The 20,537-nt window shown below is 39.2% G+C and overlaps 1 protein-coding gene across 2 annotated transcripts; it reads right to left on the reverse strand.

Moving 5' to 3' along the window:
• Positions 1-8,260: 8,260 nt before the first annotated feature.
• On the reverse strand, positions 8,261-20,480 carry irx5a (iroquois homeobox 5a). Of its 2 annotated transcripts, XM_053617406.1 has the most exons (4): positions 19,844-20,480; positions 18,408-18,813; positions 17,050-17,742; positions 8,261-10,709 (listed from the first exon to the last, which is right to left on the reverse strand). In XM_053617406.1, exons 1-4 carry the CDS (start codon positions 20,087-20,089, stop codon positions 10,636-10,638), a joined length of 1,419 nt encoding a protein of 472 aa, XP_053473381.1. In that variant the 5' UTR covers positions 20,090-20,480; the 3' UTR covers positions 8,261-10,635. The 2 variants fall into 2 exon arrangements, with proteins under 2 accessions (XP_053473381.1, XP_053473382.1); XM_053617407.1 differs by lacking the exon at positions 8,261-10,709 and having other exon boundaries at positions 17,033-17,742; positions 19,844-20,478.
• Positions 20,481-20,537: the final 57 nt, after the last annotated feature.

Raw genomic sequence — 20,537 nt, forward strand, 5'->3', positions numbered from 1 at the left:
TGAGTACTGTATGTGGTGGGGTGGGGTTTAATAGACCAGGCGGCAACATGTGGTAGTCGTATGCATAATCATGAAAAAATGGTTTGTGTGTTTTCAGTTAAATCTTGTTACTTTTATATAAAAATTAAAGAGATTATAGCCTTAGCTTATACTCAAGTAGTTTAATAATAATAAAGGTTTAGCTTTTTTTTTTTATTTGTAGGAAATTTTGCTGAGTGTTAGTACCAAAGGTTGGTTCTTTGTGAAGACTGCCTTTAAAGAATACTACACGCCGAGTTACAGTATTTAAGTTGAAATAAAGTTTTTGAAATCAGTTAAAAAAAAAAGAAGAAGAAGAAGAAGAATTAAAAGTTGTGTATATGCAAATTCCAGTGATTTGTGAATGTTTTGGTGTTAACTGAACATCCAGAATTGTCTCAGTTTTAGATCATTAATTTGAGTTAATATAGGAGTGTTTGTTTGTGTGTGTTTGTACAGTGGGTCTCAAGTCCTCTGGTTACTGAATAATCATGCTAACTGGGAACAATTTCCTGTGGCGGTGCTGCTAGGCCTGTCTGCCCCGAGAGTGGTTAAGTGTCTGATTATACCACATTGCGACTGTTTTAATATACATGCACTAGAGCGAGAGACACAACATTCGGCTGCAATCAAACATACAAACAAACCAGAGAGACAGCATTTTACGTAATCACAGGGTTGCATCAGAAAGCGACTGTAAGAGAGTGGGGAAAAAAAAAGATTTATAAATACAGTATACTGAGAGAGAGACGAGTTCTGTCTGCGTTGACGTGGATGATTGGCAGGGCACATAGACCTGGAATGTCGATGACGAGGGGGTGATGAACAGTAGGTGAAGGATGAGTGTAGTGTTTTGTCGTATCATTCCTCAAAACTCAAGCGCCTCCACTTCAGCTGTCCTCGCCTTCCCGACTCACCGCAATTCTTCTCATCACATCGCTCATAGCGTGTCGGTTTGCTGTAATTGCCTGGTGTGTGCTGCGAAGGTGTACGGTGTCTATTTGCCTTGTTTATGAACTTTTGGACATGTTTATGTGTAAACATGGCCGCAGAGGAATTCGCTCCAACTTTGACCCGCCCTACAGACAGAGATCCGTCTGGTTAATGTTTGAGCGGGCAGAAACTTAAGACTGTTGACAAGTTGAAACATACGTGATAGGATAGTGAGTAGTGAGTGTAGGTGCGAGTGTGTGTGTGTGTGTGTGTGTGTGTCAGCATGTGTGCAAATCAGAAACTCTATTATGACATCTTAAATCAGTGACGAGGACTGCATTTTGAGTCTGCATTCTAACGCTTGTGGTAATGTGGTTATAATTTGATCTGATTCAAAGATCAGTCGAAAATGAATATGATCTTGTCTCAGATTATGAGTGCACTGAGCATTTCAGATCATATTTTCAGGGAGAAGTTGTAAATCTTGATGAAGTATGCTCTCTCTCTCTCTCTCTCTCTCTCTCTCTCTCTCTCTCTCTCTCTCTCCTAGACTGTGCCAGGCATTTGAACCATTTTGTGTAATGCCAGAGCAGATCTGCAGTGCATCTTTCAAATGCTGTCTTGGAGCATATCAGAGGAAAGAACTCCTACAGCAGATCAGAATCTAAAGCAGCAGTCACACCGGACACGAATAAAATGCACCTGGTGAAAAAGGTGTGTTGAATGGAAGAGGAAACAATACTCAGACATGGGATTTCCAGAAGCAGTTAATTTCGCATCCACTTCTTCATAATTCACTTTGCGTAGAGTTTCCTCAAGACGAAACATAGCCCGATGAACCTTTCAGTAGAAAACAAGGCTGTATGGCAAGGTCACATCTTTCAGGATGATTCAACATGGAGGAAGTTGTTATTACTGTAAGAAGCTCTCTGTTCCTTAGCCCACATCATTTCTCCACCAGGTCAGACAGCTCTATAGTGTAACTATAATTGCTTAAAGTATGAAATTCTTCAATAAATGGAAAAATTGCAATCCCTGACAGATCTCTGTTGTGTAAGAGGAATAAAACACTCTGGAATATTCTGTTGTTGTAAAATAATTAACTTTGGGGTAGTAGCAGAACCTCAGCTTCATGTCATTTCACATCACACCACAGTGTCATTTATTATTTTCCCAAAACAGCAAACTACCCAGTGTTTCATTTCTTACATACAGTGTATTGCTAGAAACATCTACTGGTGAGCTGGCTGAGCGCGAAGTGTAGGTGGAAGTAATAAAATGGAAAAAGAGTGCAGCTAAAAGGTAGATGTATATAATATTCACTTGCAATTCAGTGTATATTGTTGTTGTTACTGTACCCCAGACCCCACCCCCATATATAAACCGAATTGCCAGTATATTAGGTATGGGACTGGTGCAGATAATAAACCAGCAAGAAGAAGAATAAAACACACCTAAAATGTGTATTTTAAGCTGTATGTTAAGCACAGCAAATAAGATATGGTGACATCTTAATAACAATATATCCGTAACACTATACAGTAAGAGTAAATAAATAATAGATGCCGGTAGCTACAGTGACATGTTTTTGCTTTGAGCAGTTTAAAATGTAACACAATAGTCTTGAAGAAAAAAAAAAAAAAAAGGCAAAGCTCCCCATGCTGTTAAACACCATTTCTCATGCAGCAAAACACAGCTCACATATCACAGAGTCATATTTCCAAAATAGAGCGAATCGAGAGAAAAGCTCATGCCTTTCCCTATGTAGACCCCTCGACGTCTTATCGCTCTGTCCATCTGTGTAAGTATCTATTTTTTAGCAGAGTCAGATTGGTTTGGTACACAGAGGTGTCAATCCCTCTGTGTCTGTCAAAAAGTCAAGCAGTGTAACACTCCAAAACACACAGCAAATGTGCAAGGTGTGTGTGTGTGTGTGTGTGTGTGTGAGTGTGTGATGTGCAGGAATTTTCCAGAGGGCTTCCTTGTTCAGGCCTATCCCTCGTGAAGTCGCTGAGGCCCGCAGACATCCACTCTGAGTTCATTGAATATTAATTATTCTGACAGGCAGCCTTATTAATCATGCCTCAAGCAGCATAGCTTAGCAAACCACACAAAGACCTCTTTTTTAATGTTACCAAGTGATATGCAACATGATGCTTTTCTTTATTGAAAGTGTGTATAATTGTGTGTGTGTGTGTGTGTAAGTGTGTGTAAGTGTGTGTGTGTGTTTTAATGCCATAGGGATTACATCATACTGTGGTAAACTATGTTAGCTCTCTGGAGACTGTGATAGTGTGTCAGTTTTGTGTGTGAGTGTGCGTGTAGTGTTTGTGTGTTTTCTCGTCATGGCTGTCTTTTTGATACATGAATCAAAAGAGTCTCGACCTCATTTGGGGAGTGACTTCATCTCTGTTTAATGATGGAACTGGGAAAAAAAAAAAAGTCTAGCAAATATCTAGCTCTCATACTTTGTTTGTTTAAATTCTGTTTGCTTATAGAAGTCAGAAATAACATACGCAGACCATGCAGAAATGGGGAAATAATCCATGTCGGGGTGGTTTGATAGGACTGGACATGAAGCAGAGTTACTATTAGCAGCATAAAGTTGGTTATGTTCTTATAACAGCTACTTTATACTGTGCCACAGTGATTTTCCCAACAATTAAGATTTTTTGTTTAATAATGAAGACGATGTTATTCTTTTTAACCATTTATAGTTACATTTAAAGTTCAGAAACATCCTTACGACAAGTCAGTTCCTCTTATCACTTATGTTATAGCAGCTATAGAGTCCTTCCCTCACCAGCCTCCCTTCTCGTGTGGTGGAAAACTTACTGTTACAAAGCACTGACACTGGAGACTCCTTCTATAAGTATTACATAAACCTTTAGACATAGCTCAATTTTACAAAAACACATAGATTATGTGATGCAGTCAACATACAAGCTCTTGTGCTGTCCAATGAGCTGCTACTATAGAAACAATAATGTATTAGAACAAGAGCATTAATATAAACCTGTTATTAATGCTAAAGCCAGAACTACTGTCAGAGCTGCTGGTGAAGAAAATGAATCCACACCTTTAGATTTGAGTGTGTATTAGTGTACAGCAGTATCTAGATGTATTTGGTTGTGTGTGGTGATGTCTCAGGGCTAACTTAATGAACTTCTTCCAACTAGACACACCCAGAACGTGTGCTAATGCAAATCCGGGACCATATATACCTTGGTTTAGTACCTGTTCTGTTTCTCTTGCAGAACAAAACACCATGCATTGTGCAACCTATTTAAGTAAGAATGTGCTAGCCACTTTAGAGCCTGAGACACAAAGTTGTTTTTTTGCTTTCTTCCTAATTGCATACAAGTGACTCAAACAAAGCTGAAGGTGCCAAAACTTTCCTCTTTAACTTTAAAAGTGCAGAAAGTCTCTCTATAGAGAGCAGTCCAAAAACTGGTCCGATACCAAAAATAAAAAGCCTACTGTTTTTATAATATTCATTAATACAGAGTGTTTTAGGAGTGTGTTGGGTGTTTCCATGGTATTGAGTAGCTTTTGCTGGAGACTCTGGTACTTTATCATCACTAACTGTGGCAAAAGTATGTACTTTCACAGAAAGAAGCCATTTGACAGAGTGTTTCTGCAGCCTGTTGGAATACATGCATGCGTATCGTATCATATTTACTCACCACTAATAATTTCCTCTTCAAAATGGAACAAGGAATAACATTTTAATATATGATGCTGGGAACTGAGTTTATTTTTATATGTATATATTGCTCCAAGAAGCTTATTGAGTCATGGTGTTTAAAAGTTTGTATACCCATCAGAAACCAGTGCACATACCGTATATGTGGGGAAGAAAGAGAATGTGCACTTTTCTGGCCACAAGCTTCAGAATCCTAAAGGTTGTGGCCAGAAAAGTGCACAATATCAGCACTAAATCAATCTAAAAGGTTAAAATAACAGTCACTCCATCCTTAAACCTAACTTTAACCTTTTATAACTTTTCATAAGACTATACGTTTTGGAATTGTTAAGAATTTGTAAGTGTGATAACGTTGGTTTGTATAAATAGCCAATCAGTTTCACCTTTGGTTCTTTTGTGGATTTAATGATTTATCAATTGTTTAGGTATAGAAGAATGCTTAGATTACCAAATGGAATGTTGAATTGATATCCTCACTTATTATTATTATTATTACTATTCTTTTTATTATTTGAGTGTGTCTGTCTGTGTGAGTGTTGGATAAGACTTCAGCTGATAATATTGTTAAATATTACCAAACACACAGTTTAAGTAAATATACCCACATCCTCTGAATTCCTGTAAGGGTGAAATAGTTGCAAAGTCATTATTGCAATACTTGTCAGTTGGTCACGTCCATATTTTTTTTTTACCTTCACAGAACATCGCCGTGTTTGGGATCTGCACTGGATTGTATGAAGTGAGCTGTATGTCTGTTGGTTTTGACAGAGGCGAGTAAAGATCCGCACAGCATTTAAATATCTTCCATGTTTATGCTGTTTGGAAAATTGAAATGCATTGTCACGCAAAACGCTCGTTTGAAAAGATCGTTTTGAGCGCCGTTTCTCAGTCTGATGATTCCATCTTTTGTTTAATAACCGCTTTCATCTCTCCCATTGCTGCCTCTTCATTGAGATTACACTGAAATGTGTTCATGAAAAATTTATTGGAGATTATCTGCATATTCTGATTCCCTTGATTAGCTTCCTGTCAATGGGTGGGAGAATGACGGCAACTCCTGCCTCTGTTGAATGTTAATGTTTTTCATTTTTGTTTGACAAAATTTCATTCTTTCTATCAAGGGGGAATGCGTTTATTTCAGTTTCTTGCTCCACTCATGTGGCCTCCTGGCAGAAAGCTCATAGAATAATATTTTTAAAGTTTAAAACACTTAATGTATAACTAGCAGCTAGAATGAAAAAGAACCTTGCCCTGTTTCCTGACAAATCAGCCCCTGATAGCTTCCCTGTCCCAGTGTTGTTGTATTAGCTGTGCCAGTTTGAGGAAAACTTTGTAGCAGCAACTCTACTTTGTAGCACTCTTATGGCACAGAGACGGCTCATTATCTAATGCTGCAGCCCTTATGATTCTACACCCCATACCGAGTCTGCATGTAATTGCTTTCATGGATTTATTGTGCAAAAATAAGTAGGGCTTTGAAGTATTTAAAGGACTAACCTAATGATGGAGGGAACAGAAAGAGAAGGAAAGAGAATGAGAGCGAGAAGAGGTGGCAGTCCAGCAGCAAAAAAAGTACAGCAATTCATTTTTCTCTCGCCAACGCTGGCAGAAGAATATGTGAGGATTTAATCATCGACAATTACACAGACAAAGAGAGAGAGAGAGAGAGAGAGAGATGGAGCAATCAAGTGTAAATGTCTAAACTACGTGGAGCAGAATTGCAACAGCTTTGATTTGTGGGAGAAGCAGTCAGGGCCGAGAGCTTATTTAGCAAATATGCAGAACTGCTTTTGACCCCATGGCGACCGCTTCGATACCCTCACCCTCACCCTCCCCTTCGCCGGTCGTTAATCATGGTTGGGAATGAGAGTGGGCACTTGTGTAAGTGCCATAATGGAATATTTCTTCTCTCGCCACTCATCTGACAACATGCCACTTGTTTCTTCACTGGTGTGTGTTCGTGTTGTTTTCTAATTAATTCACTGGCAGATATATTGTTAGCTGGGAGCTTCTTTTTTTTTTTGACTCCGTTTGCCTGAGAGAGTCAAAAGAGAAAGACAGAGAAAGAAAAAGGGAGGGAGGGTTATCTGGTTACGCCAGTCTTTTCCCACACGTTGATCAGAAGCTGAAAGACAAGAGCATGTGTCCCTTGCAGCAACGACTTTACTCCTGTTTCCAGTTTAACCTATTAAACTGTCCTTTGTCCTGTCCTGTCCTGCCCCAGTCCCCCCCCCCCCGCCCTTCTCTTCCTCCTCCTCCTCTTCCATCCACTGGCACTGGTTCACTTGTTTTCATTCTGACCCTCAGTAAGTTTTGCCAAGACTTGAAATACCTCGGTGCCCGATCTCAGCCGGAGACTGACGAGATCAGCGTGGCTTGTTTCCAGAAAAAAAAAAAAAGGAGTATATATACTACCACCGTTTGATGAGCAGCAGGGCAATAAATTCATTTATCATCATTTTATGCCTCATCAAACACTTTGCCAGCCCCCTCCATGGGAGTAGCACAAATTAACCAGTGAAAAAGCGTTAAAAAAAAAAAAATTTTTTTTTTTTTTTGCCGGGGCTCAGTAAGTGCTTTTTGATTGCCTTCTCCAACAATTCTTCCTTTGACAAGCTAATAAATCAGATCTGTAGAAGAAGACAGGTCTGACTTGAGCTTGAGAATATAAAAAGGATAAAAAAGAAAACACTGAGTGAGTGGGATGATGTGAGTTTTGCTTTAAACAATCATCCCTTACAAACATCAGCTGCTGCAACCCCCCTCACCCCCCCCCCCCCACACACACCCCCCCTTCATTCACAAGGAGCCAAAAGGGCACTATCACAGACTCACGGTCACGCCGGATGTGAATGGACTTTATTTATTTATTTATTTATCTATTTATTCATTTTAGGTAGTTACTGGTTCAACCTGGAACTGACCCAATGTAGATTGCTTGTGGTTTTGTTTTTGCATGCTAATCAGGATGGATGCTAGCTAAGGACATGGGCATGTGTGTAAAATCTCTCGCCTCATTCTCCTTGCTTGTGTGTTTGCTGCTCAGGTGAGCACACAGCATGCTCAGAAGCTTTCCAGTTCAGATGGCTGCCTCATCCACAGCCAGGGAATTAAGCATCGGACTGGAAGTACCCCCAGTTATTGAAAATGAGGTCAATTGATTATTTAAGCCTGGGTAGGCTTAAGACATGGCGTAGCAGGTATTAGCACATTTGACTCGTGACAGCAGGATCACGACTCCTCTGTACCTCCATGAGGGGAGGCCACAGTTGGTGCTTTGTCTGTCGGAAAACACCTCGTTGATGAGATTAGCTTGTTGCACTCGGCTGTGAAGCATGCTGCTAAGAAGTGTGCTAGGTGGTTATCTCAGGTTGGAATGCAGATAGGTAGATACTGTTTTTTTTTTGTTGTTTTTTTGTTTTTTTTAAAAAACATTACACTGGTGTCATTCATGCTATTATCCAATCAGCCAATCGTGTCACAGCAGTGCAGAAAAATATGCAAGATACAGGTCAATAGCTTCAGTTCATTTTCACATCAAACATCAGAATGGATTAATGTGATCTAAGTGACTTTGGTTGTCGTCTTTTGTATTTTAGAAGCCGCTGATCTCCTGGGATTGTCACATAACAAGTCTCTAGAGTTTATGCAGAATGGTGCGAAAAACAAAAAAACATCCAGTGAGTGGCTGTTCTGTGGGTGGAAACGGCCTGTTGATGATAGAGGTCAGAGGAGGATGATTTAAGCAGACTGATTTGAGTTGACAGGAAGGCTACAGTAATTCAAATAACCACTCTTTACAACCACACTGAACAGAAAAGCGATTCATGATGCACAACAAATTTGAAGTTTGAGGTGGATTGACTGCAACAGCAGAAGACCACATCGGGTTCCACTCCTGTCAGCCAAGAACATGGATTTGAGGCCACAGTGGTCAACGGATATGAACCATTGAAGACTGAAAAAGACGAGGCACAAAAAAAAAAAAAAAAAAAAACAGGCAACAGTATATATTTATCATGTTTTTTTTTTTTATTATTTAAAAATAAATAAATATTGTCTTTTAAAACGATATAATAACATTTTCCCCAGTGTTTGTTTATTTATTTATTCATTTATTTATTTATTTTTGACAGTGTCAGCAATGTCCTCTGTTCACACCTTGTCATTCGTTGAGTGTAATATCTGATACAAGAATTTTGGGTGGAGTTCCTGTTTTCTTGGCTTGTGATTGGCTGACCAGTTGTACACCAGCACATGGTTACATTGTTTAATGAGCATGGTGGTCATACACACAGATTCCGGGAACTCCTTCATGTTTGTGTGTGTGTGTGTGTTAGGCCTGGTCCAGCCTGAGTGTATATAGCACGTCTCTTCCACCCTCTCATTAGTGCTTTCTGTACACACACACACACACTCACACACACTGTGCACAGCTTAAAATAACCCCAGCAAAGCAGCAGCCGTTTATCTGTATCTAGGGAGCTGATCCAATTACAGCGCTCACATTTGCATCCATCAGCCTGAGTGAGGCGAAAACACTCTAACTAAAAAAAAATTTAAATAATAAAAAAAAAACAAACCTAACTGGTCAGACAGAAATAAATAAATAAATAAATGCATGAGAAATTAGACAGGAGCTCTGCACTCTTCGATGTGACCTCCAGGTGGGAGGTCAATCATAGCCAATCCCCCCCCCCCTCCCCCCCTTTCTCTCTTTGCCTCCATCTTACCAAGTGAGCACATCATTACGTTAAATATCAGTGTCTTAATGTGGAACAGATGTCTGCTTGAAAGGGATCATTAAAAAAAGGGCAAAGGTAAATAAACACTCAGGCAAACTTGTAGACCTCCTTTCCATTCCTTCAGTTCCCCTCTATCTCCATCTCTCTCTCCCTCTCTCTCTCTCTCCTTCCCTCCATCCATAGCATGGACCCTCTGAAGTCCCTGTAAAGAAAACAGTTCATCAATCTTCATCAGAACCATTAAAGAGAGGAATAATAGGACTGCTTATCTCGCCTAAGTGATGCCTTGAGGCTCCAAGGACAGACAGTGAATGTGTCGACATATTGGAAATTCTGTCTGTGTTGCTGTAATTTTTTTTTAAACATAATAATAAAAACACCTTTGTATTTGTCTTCGTCTGAGAAGAAAAGCCCGTATAATTACACGTATATGTAGCTATATATGTAAGCTACGACCATAAGTGAATAATTGAGGCAAGTGTAATTGTATCTGTGTGAGAAGAAAATAAAAACACGTCTTACAGTAATCAAATTACAGATTTATTTGTGTGCCATTTTAATTTGAATGATCCACAATGAATCTGTGGAAACATTTCCTGGAATTCACACCTAAATGTTAAAAAACAAACAAACAAACAAACAAACAAAAAACATTCTAGTCTTTCATAAAACAAAACAAAAAAAGAAAGCAATCTAACATTTATTTCATCATTATTGGTTTTTCTCACTTTAACGTTGTACAAATAAGCTAATAAAAGAGTGAAAGGGTATAAAGGCTGTTTTAGTGGAACACACCCTGTCCCAATTCAGTGTAATTCTCTTTAAAAGAAGCTTGCTCTTCGTTCTTTAGTTATTTAAAAAGAAATAAATATATAAATATTAGGTGATATTCCTGTGGATCTGCTCGGTTGTAGAGCGAGTAAACCGTACCTTTCAGTCTCACTGGGTTGGTACCCACAATCACACTTACACCTTGTGTACCTTTACTATGAATTACCTCGAATGCTGCTTATAGTGAGTGTACCTTCAGTTTTTAGAGAAAAGCTTTAATCATGGTCCATTTCATTTATGTACCTTAAATCATTTGTAATGGTATACACTACATCCATGTTTCCATGTGAAACAGACATAAAACTAGTACCCTCGATTGAGTGTACCACCCCAGTGACAAGGAAAGGTACAGTTTAGTACTATTTTTTTTTTTTTCTGAGAGTGTAGGTTTCTCTCGGCCGGTCAGACAGCCGAATGAGGCAAGTGTAATCTGTCCCTGGAGAAAACCATAGAAAAACAGCGGCTGAAGTCCAGGGCTGCAGAGAGAGAAAAACAGCAGTAAATCACGAGCTGTCGGTTAAATCTGAGCACGTTTACATTGTGTCCCTGCCTATTTCGGATGTGCTTCAAACCTGAAGGATTTATGTGCTGCCTAACACACACACACACACACACACACACACACACACACTTCTCTTACTACCCTTGTGAGTACCTTCCACTGATATTATAAATGCAGTTAGCTGATATGCTGTACCTGGATCTAACCATGACATTAACCTCAGTAACCAGTAACCAGAAGGAAACCTTTAGGTTCTTATTTGTTTTGATTTAACTTGATTTTATTATTATTATTATTATTATTATTATTATTATTATTATTATTATTATTAAAAAGGCTCCACTTTTTGGAAAAATAAATAAATAAAAAAAATTTTAAAAAACAACATAAGTTTTCTTAGTAGGGACCAACCAAATGTTCCCACAAGGTCAAACATGTCACATACTCCTTTTTTGCGGGGATATTTGGTCCTCATCAGGACACACACACACACATACAGACACAAAGTGCGAGGTCTTTAATAACCAACGAAACGCCCACGTCAGACGAGCCCTGACAGCTATTTGGTATTTTTTTTTGAAGGAGAAAATGGAGCTAATTTGTGAAAATGAGGCCCCGTGGCCACGTCACTCACTCACTCTCTCGCTCTCTCTCTCTCTCTCTCTCTCACACACACACACACACACACACACACACACACACACACCTTGCGGAAGCAGTGCGGAGAGGAGAGGAACAGCTGGCCTGCATTTTTAGCCCCCATAATTAATTAAGCGCTTCCTCAGTGGGATCGGATGATTAAATAAAAAAAGGGGAGGCGGTTTTCCCAGCGTGCTCCAATGGGGGGGGAGAGAGAGAGAGAGGGAGGGAGAGCGAGAGAGAGAGAGAGAGAGAGAGAGAGAGAGCACTCCACTCCAGTTTGTGGAGAGGTGTGGAGAAGAGGAGACGAGTGAAAAGGTTTAGACAAAAATTAGGCAAATGACACCATTCTCTCTCTTAAAAAAAAAAAAAAAAAAAAAAAAAAAAAAAAAAATTCAACTACACTCCGCTTATTATATAAGCTGTGTCTCTTTTATTTATTATTATGTTTGTCCTTGCTTTAAAAAATAAATAAATAAATACATACATACATAAATACTCCTTTTCTTAAAACAAATAAATAAAATACATTCTGAGCTATAGGCCTTCTCTCTCTCTCTCTCTCTCTCTCTCTCTCTGTGTGTGTGTGTGTGTGTGTGTGTGTGTGTGTGTGTGTGTGTGTGTGTCTATTTATTTATTTGCTTAAAAAAAAACAACAACAACTGAAAAAAAATCAGTTTAAAACAAATCTGTGCTAGGACTCTCTCTCTCTCTCTCTCTCTCTCTCTCTCTCTCCGTTAGAAAAACAACAGAAAAGGAGAAATTAATAAGATCTTCTCTAGGCCATGGTCTCCATCTCTTTCCCTCTGCTTCTGTCTTTATTCATCATTGTTATTATTATTTTTCCTTCTCTTCTTAAAATCCGAGAGAGAGAGAGAGAGAGAGAGAGAGAGAGAGAGCGACTCTGCTCCAGCTGTGCTAGAGAACAGGTCAAATGATAATACTTTCTTTCTCTTTTCCCCCTTTCTCCTTTTTTTTTTACCATCCTTCATTTAAGACAAGCATTTGAGCAAACGAATCACTTCAAGTAAAGAGTGGATTCAGACTAAAAAAAAAAAAAAGATTCTGTCAGTATTTGGACGAACTTGCTCTGTTGCTCTGTTGCTTTTCCCGGATGTGCAGCGCGCCAAATAAAAATGGTGTCCTTTTACACGATCGGGCTGAATATGATTCGGCTCAGCTGGAGGCTTGTCACTGATGAGAGATCATGTAGACATCGGCTGTTATCAGGCTGCTGCTGATATAAAAGTCCACGATCTTTTGGGAAACACTTGGTGCAGCACATTTTTGCAACGCGATCATCAACAGGTTGACACACACACACACACACAAACACACACACACACACACACACACGCGCGCGCACGCGCACAGATACAGGGCGGCAGGTGTAGCCTAACTCTTCAGCAATGGGTTACATTATCAGAAAAAACAAAAAACAAAATGTTGTATCACATTCGATTATAAACTGCCTTATTTATTCACTTTTTATCTAAACACCATGTTCTGCATATATTTATTTAATTCGTATTATTATTATTGTTATTATGCTTTTGTTTTTGTTTTTGTTTTACTTTCTATAGCTACAGATATTTGTTTTAGGAAACGCGGAAGCGAGCATGTCACGTGACTAGGTCCAGGACAATTTGTGCTCTTCGATTTTCGTTGGAACGCACACACACACGCGCGCACTCTCTCTCTCTCTCTCTCTCTCTCTCTCTCTCTCTCTCTTTTATTGCTTCATGGGTTATTTTCCTGCCTCATTTTCATTTTTTTTTCTACATTTTTGGTTACATTTCTTTCTTGAAATCGTAATGTTTTATAGATTTCATTTTTATATGTTTAGCGGATGAAATTACCCACAATTCTAAGTGTGGGATTTCATGTCGGGTCATAAAAAAAAATATCTTTAAAATCCTTTCCTCCCCTTTATAACCCTGATAAATACACCGGTTTTGTTTGGGGTTTTTTTTTTATTTTTTTTTTTTATTAGAAACACAATGAAATGTCAGTAAGTTTTATGAAATATTTCGAAAAGAAATCTAGGTATTCACTCATTAAAGAACAATTAAAGATAAGCGCGAGACGCGTTTCTGCTCTGTATTATAATAAATTTAGCACTTGTATTCTTTGTTTCATTCCTTGCAGTTTTACCCTTTATTTGTTGTTTTTCTGCCTATAAGAAGTTCACTACAGCCTGTCAAAGTCGCATGGCCCAGTGAAATCTGTTTTGATGATTAAATAAAGCAGACAATAAATAAATAAATAAATAAATAAATAAATAAATAAAATTGTTTCGTTGCACAACACATTGCTTCCAGTTTCATCCCCCCAAAAATATGAAATACCGAAGTGAATATGAATCTCTGGATCTTATTACAAGTTCTGAGTTGTTGCTTAGGCACAACTGAGTTAACCTCTAATTATTTTCTCTCTTTTTTCCTGTCTAACATTTTGAGAGTAATTAGCTTTCCTACATGTCTGAGCCTCGCTTAAATGTGCAAAAGGTTGCGCGAGCAATTCAGAGATCATGACATTTTACATTTTAGTAAACCTGGTGTGAATTCGGTCGATTAGAAACAAGATTGTAGATGGGGGAAAGAATCAACGTTCTTCTTTGCAATAGTGAAAAAGAAATAATTGTCTGCAACTGCACGGAAGTGTGTAACTTTTGTTGCTCGTATAAGTGCACGTAAAGCAGAAAGGTAGTTATAGGCCTGTGATCACATATACACCGATATCCATAATATCCATAAAGTGTAGCCGTTTTCTTCATGCCATAAAATTTACACATCAAATGAAGCGACAGGGGCGGATCAGTCACGTGATCCGGGCCTTTGCAAATATCCCCGAGAGCTGATAACGACTAAATATAGGAGGAAAAAAAACAGTCCTAGGCTACTGAGTGCAGAAATTAGTGGGGAGGATTTCACACGACTGTTACTGAACCTATTAGCCGTCCCCCCTCTCTCTCTCTCTCTCTCTCTCTCTCTCTCTCTCTCTCTCTCTCTCTCTCTCTCTCTCTCTCTCTCTCTCTCTCTCTCTCTCTCTCTCTCTCTCTGCAGTGTTCAAACCGCTATTGTATACCCAAAGCCTTTGAACCGGGCTTTCCCTTCTACTTCTAGTTTATCCGTTTAAACGTTCAATTGATTTCCATCAGGCGGAAAATGAGATCGTAAATTATTATCGATAGCTCAATATTCTAGGCCTGTGAAAGTCAAGCTTGATACATACATACATACATACATATATATATATATATATATATATATATATATATATATATATATATATATATATATATATATATAAACGATGGGGAAAATACTGCCGTAAAATGTGGCAACTCAAAACCAATAAATGTTTACTTGGCTAGGAGAATGTCCTATGGCACTCTGGAATGTCGTTTCCGTTTTGCTTAAATCTACTAAAAAAGGTTTTTAATGCGTAGAGGAGCATCAATTCCTAGAGGGGAGCTGGGGGAAAAAAAGAAAAAGAAAAGAAAAGGTGATTATGCTATTTAGGAGGCTGGGGTGTAGTGAGAGATGAAATATGGCGGGTCTCGGGGCTGCAGGGGGAAAGACATTAGAGCTGCGGGAATTCAGTGTAACCCAGGGGACTTTTCAAGTGGAGGGCGCAAAGTAAACTATAGAGATTAATGACCCGACCTCAGACCTGGGCAATCTGCTCCCCTTTAATACGTCTACTGATTATTATTATTATTATTATTATTATTATTATTATTATTGTTGTTGTTGTTGTTGTTGTTGTTAGTAGTAGTAGTATATGCGTAAATAAATCTAATATGTTTCTAAATTAGCTGTGTTCATTATCAATAATATCCAAACCTTGTGCCAAGAGCCCAACATAAGTGTCTGTTTTAAATTATAGGGTTTGTAAAGGGATTAGGGCTGCCAATAAATCGCTGATTGCATTTAAATCCAGTGATATATATATATATATATATATATATATATATATATATATATATATATATATATATATATATATATATTTATATATAATATAGTATTTGGTTAGTTATTGTAATATGCTCCATCAGTGAGATTTCTAATAATTTCGTTTTTGTTTTACAGTGTAATTGTCAATACATAGTGCACAATTCGTAGAGATTGTTTACATTTAATATAGGTGAGCGATTTGTACTGAATTCAGACAATCTCCATAATAATAACAATAACAATAATAATAATAATGTTGAATGCTGAGTTTAAACGCTTGTAATGTTAATTCGGCTTGTACTTTGATACTTTGAATAAATAAATAAATAAACCCCATTTATTTATTTATTTATTTATTTTCCACACAAAAGTGTAAGCACGTGCTTGCGGCCCTGATCCACTGTTAGTTTAGTTGGGTTTGACAGAGGTCCATTTCCTCCTCCTGGCGTGCCACCTGAGGCAAGATGCTCCCTCTGAGTGTGTGTGTTTAAAAGTGCACGGCCCGTATTAGGAGCAAGTGTGACACCTACCTGCGGAGGAGGGTAGAGCTATAGAGCTTTCCTTGAGAAAGGGTCTAGAGGCGCAGGCACACGGTGCTCATGGCGATTGCACCCGAGTCCGTAATCCGCAGTGCTATTTATTCAACCTTTCACACCATTAAGAGTATAACCGAGACGCATATTCCCCAAACACCTCAGAGCATTGCATTGGCGGGTGCCTCTCAGTCGCTACGCCTCGGAAACAGTAAAGAGGGTCTAAATTTGGCATAAAATCGAACTCATTACTGGAGTTCAACACCCGATCGCTCGGCACATAACACGACGCGCATGGAGTGTAATTGGGTTAAATGACTGCTCGACACTTCGGCCAGCGTTGTCATATCAATATTCACCTGCTCAAGTACGTTCACGCCTGTGAGTCAATGATACCTATTATCCCCTCATATAGGTGATAAAAGATCCGGTTATAAAAGGTTATTAAAATACCCGACCATGAAGCGTTTCAGAATAATAAGAATAATAATAATAACAATCATATAGACCTACTTCACTGAATTTCTAAAGCTGTGACTTTCACCTCTGATTGTGTGATATATATATATATATATATATATATATATATATATATATATATATATATATTTTTATTATTATTTTAAATCCCCGGACAATCAGGAAAAAAAAATGAACCCAATAACCTGAATGACTCTCAGTGATTTTACGTCGCAGAAACGCCTCAACATTTTTAAAGCATTGTTCGCTTGTTTTTTTTTTTTTTTTTTTTTTTTCTGTGCAGCTGTCACATTTGTCATCCAAAAGCATGCAAGTGCCCCAAAACAACTGCTGCACACTCGATTTTTTTTTGTCATAATTTACTTCAAAGATAGTGTATTGTCCATTTTAAATACAAAAATGCTACATTAAATATACATATTAGTCTTTAATACAAATAGACTTAGGCTGCTGCAGCGTTTTAAGACAATTCTTAGATGTTACATCTTGATTAACCATTCAGAAACTAAGATTTGAAGATAAGCATTTACTCAGAAAATAACTGTCCGAAATCCCTTTATCATTAATATTATTTTCTCTCTTTCTCTCTCTCACTCTCTCTCTCTCTCTTCTTCGTCGTCTTCTTTTATATGCAACCACAAATAATAAATAATAGTCCATGAGCGCGGAGACGAATTCCGGTATTAAATGTTGGACATACCTTTCTTGAGTTCATAAGGGGAGTCTTTGCACAGGTCTACCTGCGCTTGGCTCCTTGCTTTGCTTTCTCGGGCAAGAGCCTCGGCTCGGTTCAAAACGCTCGGACTTATTCCGTTGAAGTGCGTCGCTGCCGAGCTCGTGACGGAGCCGTGGCTGCCGTGCAGGTGGCCGAAAGAGCCGTAGTTCGTGTAGCCCGCGTAAAACGGCGACGTGTAGTAGAGAGGCCGGGAGAGCACGGCGCCGCTCGGGAGCGCGCACTGCGTCGAGGTCCGGCTTGGAGACGCGGCGCTGGCCGCCGGTAGAGCGTTCTGAGCTGTGCCCCCTGCGTCGCCGCCGCCGCCACCGCCGCCTCCTCCTCTGCACCTGTCCGAAGACGTGGCTATTTCCGCCAGAGACCACAGTTTAGGCTTTGGCGCGGACGGAGGAGAATGGATAACGGACGTGGCGTTGCTGTGATTGACCGCGGAGGCGCCGTGCGCCACTTCCGGCGGCCTGTCGTGCACGCCGAGCTCGTGGGCCCGCTGCACGAGAGACGGCGACGACGTAGTGGCTTTTGACGGGTCCACGAGTGCGTCCGCGCGCTCGTCCACCTCCTTCAGGTCCGAGTCGCTGAGCAGAGGGTCCGAGTCTTTGCCGTGGTGGTCGTCTTGAAATCTGTCGCATGGCGCCTCACCCACGTGCAGAATTTTGGGATCTGAAAAATGGCAAAATGTAAATTGAATCATATACACATCATATAAAGCATTATAATATATATATATATATATATATATATATATATATATATATATATATATATATATATATATATATATATATATATATATAGTACATTATAATGAGCAATATATAATGATTGAGCTTATTATACTATATATATATATATATATATATATATATATATATATATATATATATATATATATATATATACATTTAATGTAATATATATAGATATGATAGAATTTAAATTGAATATAGAAGACGTTAATATCTGAAAAACAAACAAATAAACAAATATTACTACCCTATGGTGATTATTATTATTTGCACCAGAATAATAATAATAATAATAATAATAATAATAATAATAATAATAATAATAATCGGATTGTAATAAATGAGATTCAGTACGCCAGCTGTGCCCCTATTATGCAGCTCAAGATAAATGGACTGCAAAACACCCCGCGTCACCAGCAATTCTCACTCCATAAGGAGTCAAATTAGAGCTCAAGGTGATTATTATTTAAAGCAATTGTCCTATTATAAATAATACACCGCCATTAACCAGCAATCAATTTTGCGCCCGGAGTGGGAAAAAACGACTGCGAATTAAAAATTGATGATTTTTCCACAGACCTGTCTCCGTATCTGTCGAGTCTCCCTTGTCAATAGGCTTGTTAGGCTCGTCGTCGTCGTTTTTCTCCAGGTCGATGTTCTCGTCCTCCTCCTCGTCCTCGCTCCTGTTGCGCGGCGTCCAGGTCATCTTGTTCTCCTTCTTCAGTCTCCTCCTGGCGTTGGCGAACCAGGTGGACACCTGGGTGAGGGTCATCTTGGTGATGATGGCCAGCATTATCTTCTCGCCCTTGGTAGGATATGGGTTCTTGCGGTGCTCGTTGAGCCAGGCCTTCAGAGTCGCGGTGGCGTCCCGGGTCGCGTTCTTACGGTACGCAGGGTCACCATACGGGTATGAACCCAGTGGAGCTGCGTATGGGTGATAACCGATAGAGCCAGCCATGCCTGACGTGTGATCATAGGGGGAACTCTGCAAGAAACCCACCAAAAAAAAAAAAAACAAATATATATATATATATATATACAATTAAGCCCACTCTACCACGTAACCACATATTCCATACATACAAACACTAACACTAACGTGATGTAAGTTTAACAAGCCCTCCAAACTTAAACCTTCACGTAAAACAATACACACACACACACACACACACACACACATGCACACACAAATTAATCACATAACTGAAGCGAGAAACCACACACATTTTACAATTTGTGAAAATTAATATTTTTAAACATTTAAACAAAACCAACGCTTAAAATACACTTCTCAACGTATCCTATATTCTGCAACTTATTTCTATTATTCAGAAATATATATATATATATATATATATATATATATATATATATATATATATATATATATATACACATACATTTAATATTTTCTTCACATTTTCTTCATAGTCTCATAATATTTTTTGCATGCTCTCAGTTTGTTATGACACGCTGGCAGACATTGTTTTTATTTAACGGAACATTTTTGTTTGTTTGTTTTATGAAATAACAAAATTAACAAAACGCTCGCTCTTAAATCATAACAACAATCATAATTTCAACCAACCTTTTATGTTTCATTTTAAGAAGATTTTGCTATATGGGGCCATATGTAACTCATATGTAAATGCGACGCAAATGTTTGCTGCTGGAAATCTTTTGCACGACTTGTTTTTCAAGCCATTTTTATTCTTCGAGCAAAACAGCCTTTTTTCTTTTTGTATCCCAATATTTATAATCTAAGAGTGTCAGAAAATGCATCCAATTTAAAGAAGCTGAAACTGTATTTGGTTAACTTGCATAGCCAAAAACTATCGCAGACAACATGCGCAATTACATACAAACAAATTAGGGACACAAGCAATCGGCCCTGTAAGTTTGCCCAAGCTACAGCTATCACACGGGGTGAAACAAACAAACAACAAATGAAAAGAAAAGAAAAACAAAAAAACAAAACAAAACAAAACAAAACAAAAAATAAAAAACTTACTCACCACGTAGGAGGTGAAAGTGGCTGCGGCGGCTGCAGCGTCCGCTCCGTACGGCAGATGCGAGCTGTAGGCGGCTGAGGCGCTGCTGAACGCCGTGGATCCGGCGTATGGTGCGAATGCAGAGCCTGACGACGATCTACCGAGCTCTTCGGTGCGCGGGCCCGAGATCACGCTCGTGCTGTACGCTGGGCACGAGTAGAGCGCCAAAGAGGCGGACGGTTGATACAAGTAGCCCTGAGGGTACGCCATGGCCAAGCGCCGGAGAACGAGCTTCTTTATCGGTGCACTTTGTAATCCTCTTTTTTTTTTTCCCCCACTTTCACACACACAGTTGTCCTCGCTCGCGCATAGAGTCCCTGATGAGCAGAGCGCGCGTCCGTCGCCTTCGCGCACTGGAAATCAGAAGGAGCGACGAATGCATAGACTTCTGACTTCTCTCCGTTAACTCGAACCTGACTGTTCTTGTTGATGTTTTTGTTATTGTGGTTGTTGTTGTGGATCAGTGATGGTCGACTTTTCGAGTCGGACCCTCGCAGCTTCGACCTGTCGCCTCTCTCATGCCGTGTTTTTGAGCGAGAAAGTTTTCTTTTTTTGCGCGTCTCAGACGGGGCTTTGCGCCGCGGAGTGCCCTGCCAGGATGCTAAGTTGGAAATTGAGGATTCTGACGCCCACTACGTCGCCTCCTCACGCTCCTCCT

The sequence above is a fragment of the Ictalurus furcatus genome, chromosome 27, assembly GCF_023375685.1.
Source record: "Ictalurus furcatus strain D&B chromosome 27, Billie_1.0, whole genome shotgun sequence".
Classification (NCBI taxonomy): domain Eukaryota; kingdom Metazoa; phylum Chordata; class Actinopteri; order Siluriformes; family Ictaluridae; genus Ictalurus; species Ictalurus furcatus.

Excerpts from the sequence above, each read along its gene's own strand:
- irx5a (XM_053617406.1), bottom strand. The coding sequence starts at position 20,089 with ATGGCGTACCCTCAGGGCTACTTGTATCAACCGTCCGCCTCTTTGGCG. Across the intron at positions 17,743-18,407 it reads CTCGACAGATACGGAGACAG|ATCCCAAAATTCTGCACGTG; the intron begins GTCTGTGGAAAA and ends GCCATTTTTCAG. Across the intron at positions 10,710-17,049 it reads CCCTTATGAACTCAAGAAAG|CCCTGGACTTCAGCCGCTGT; the intron begins GTATGTCCAACA and ends CTCTCTCTGCAG.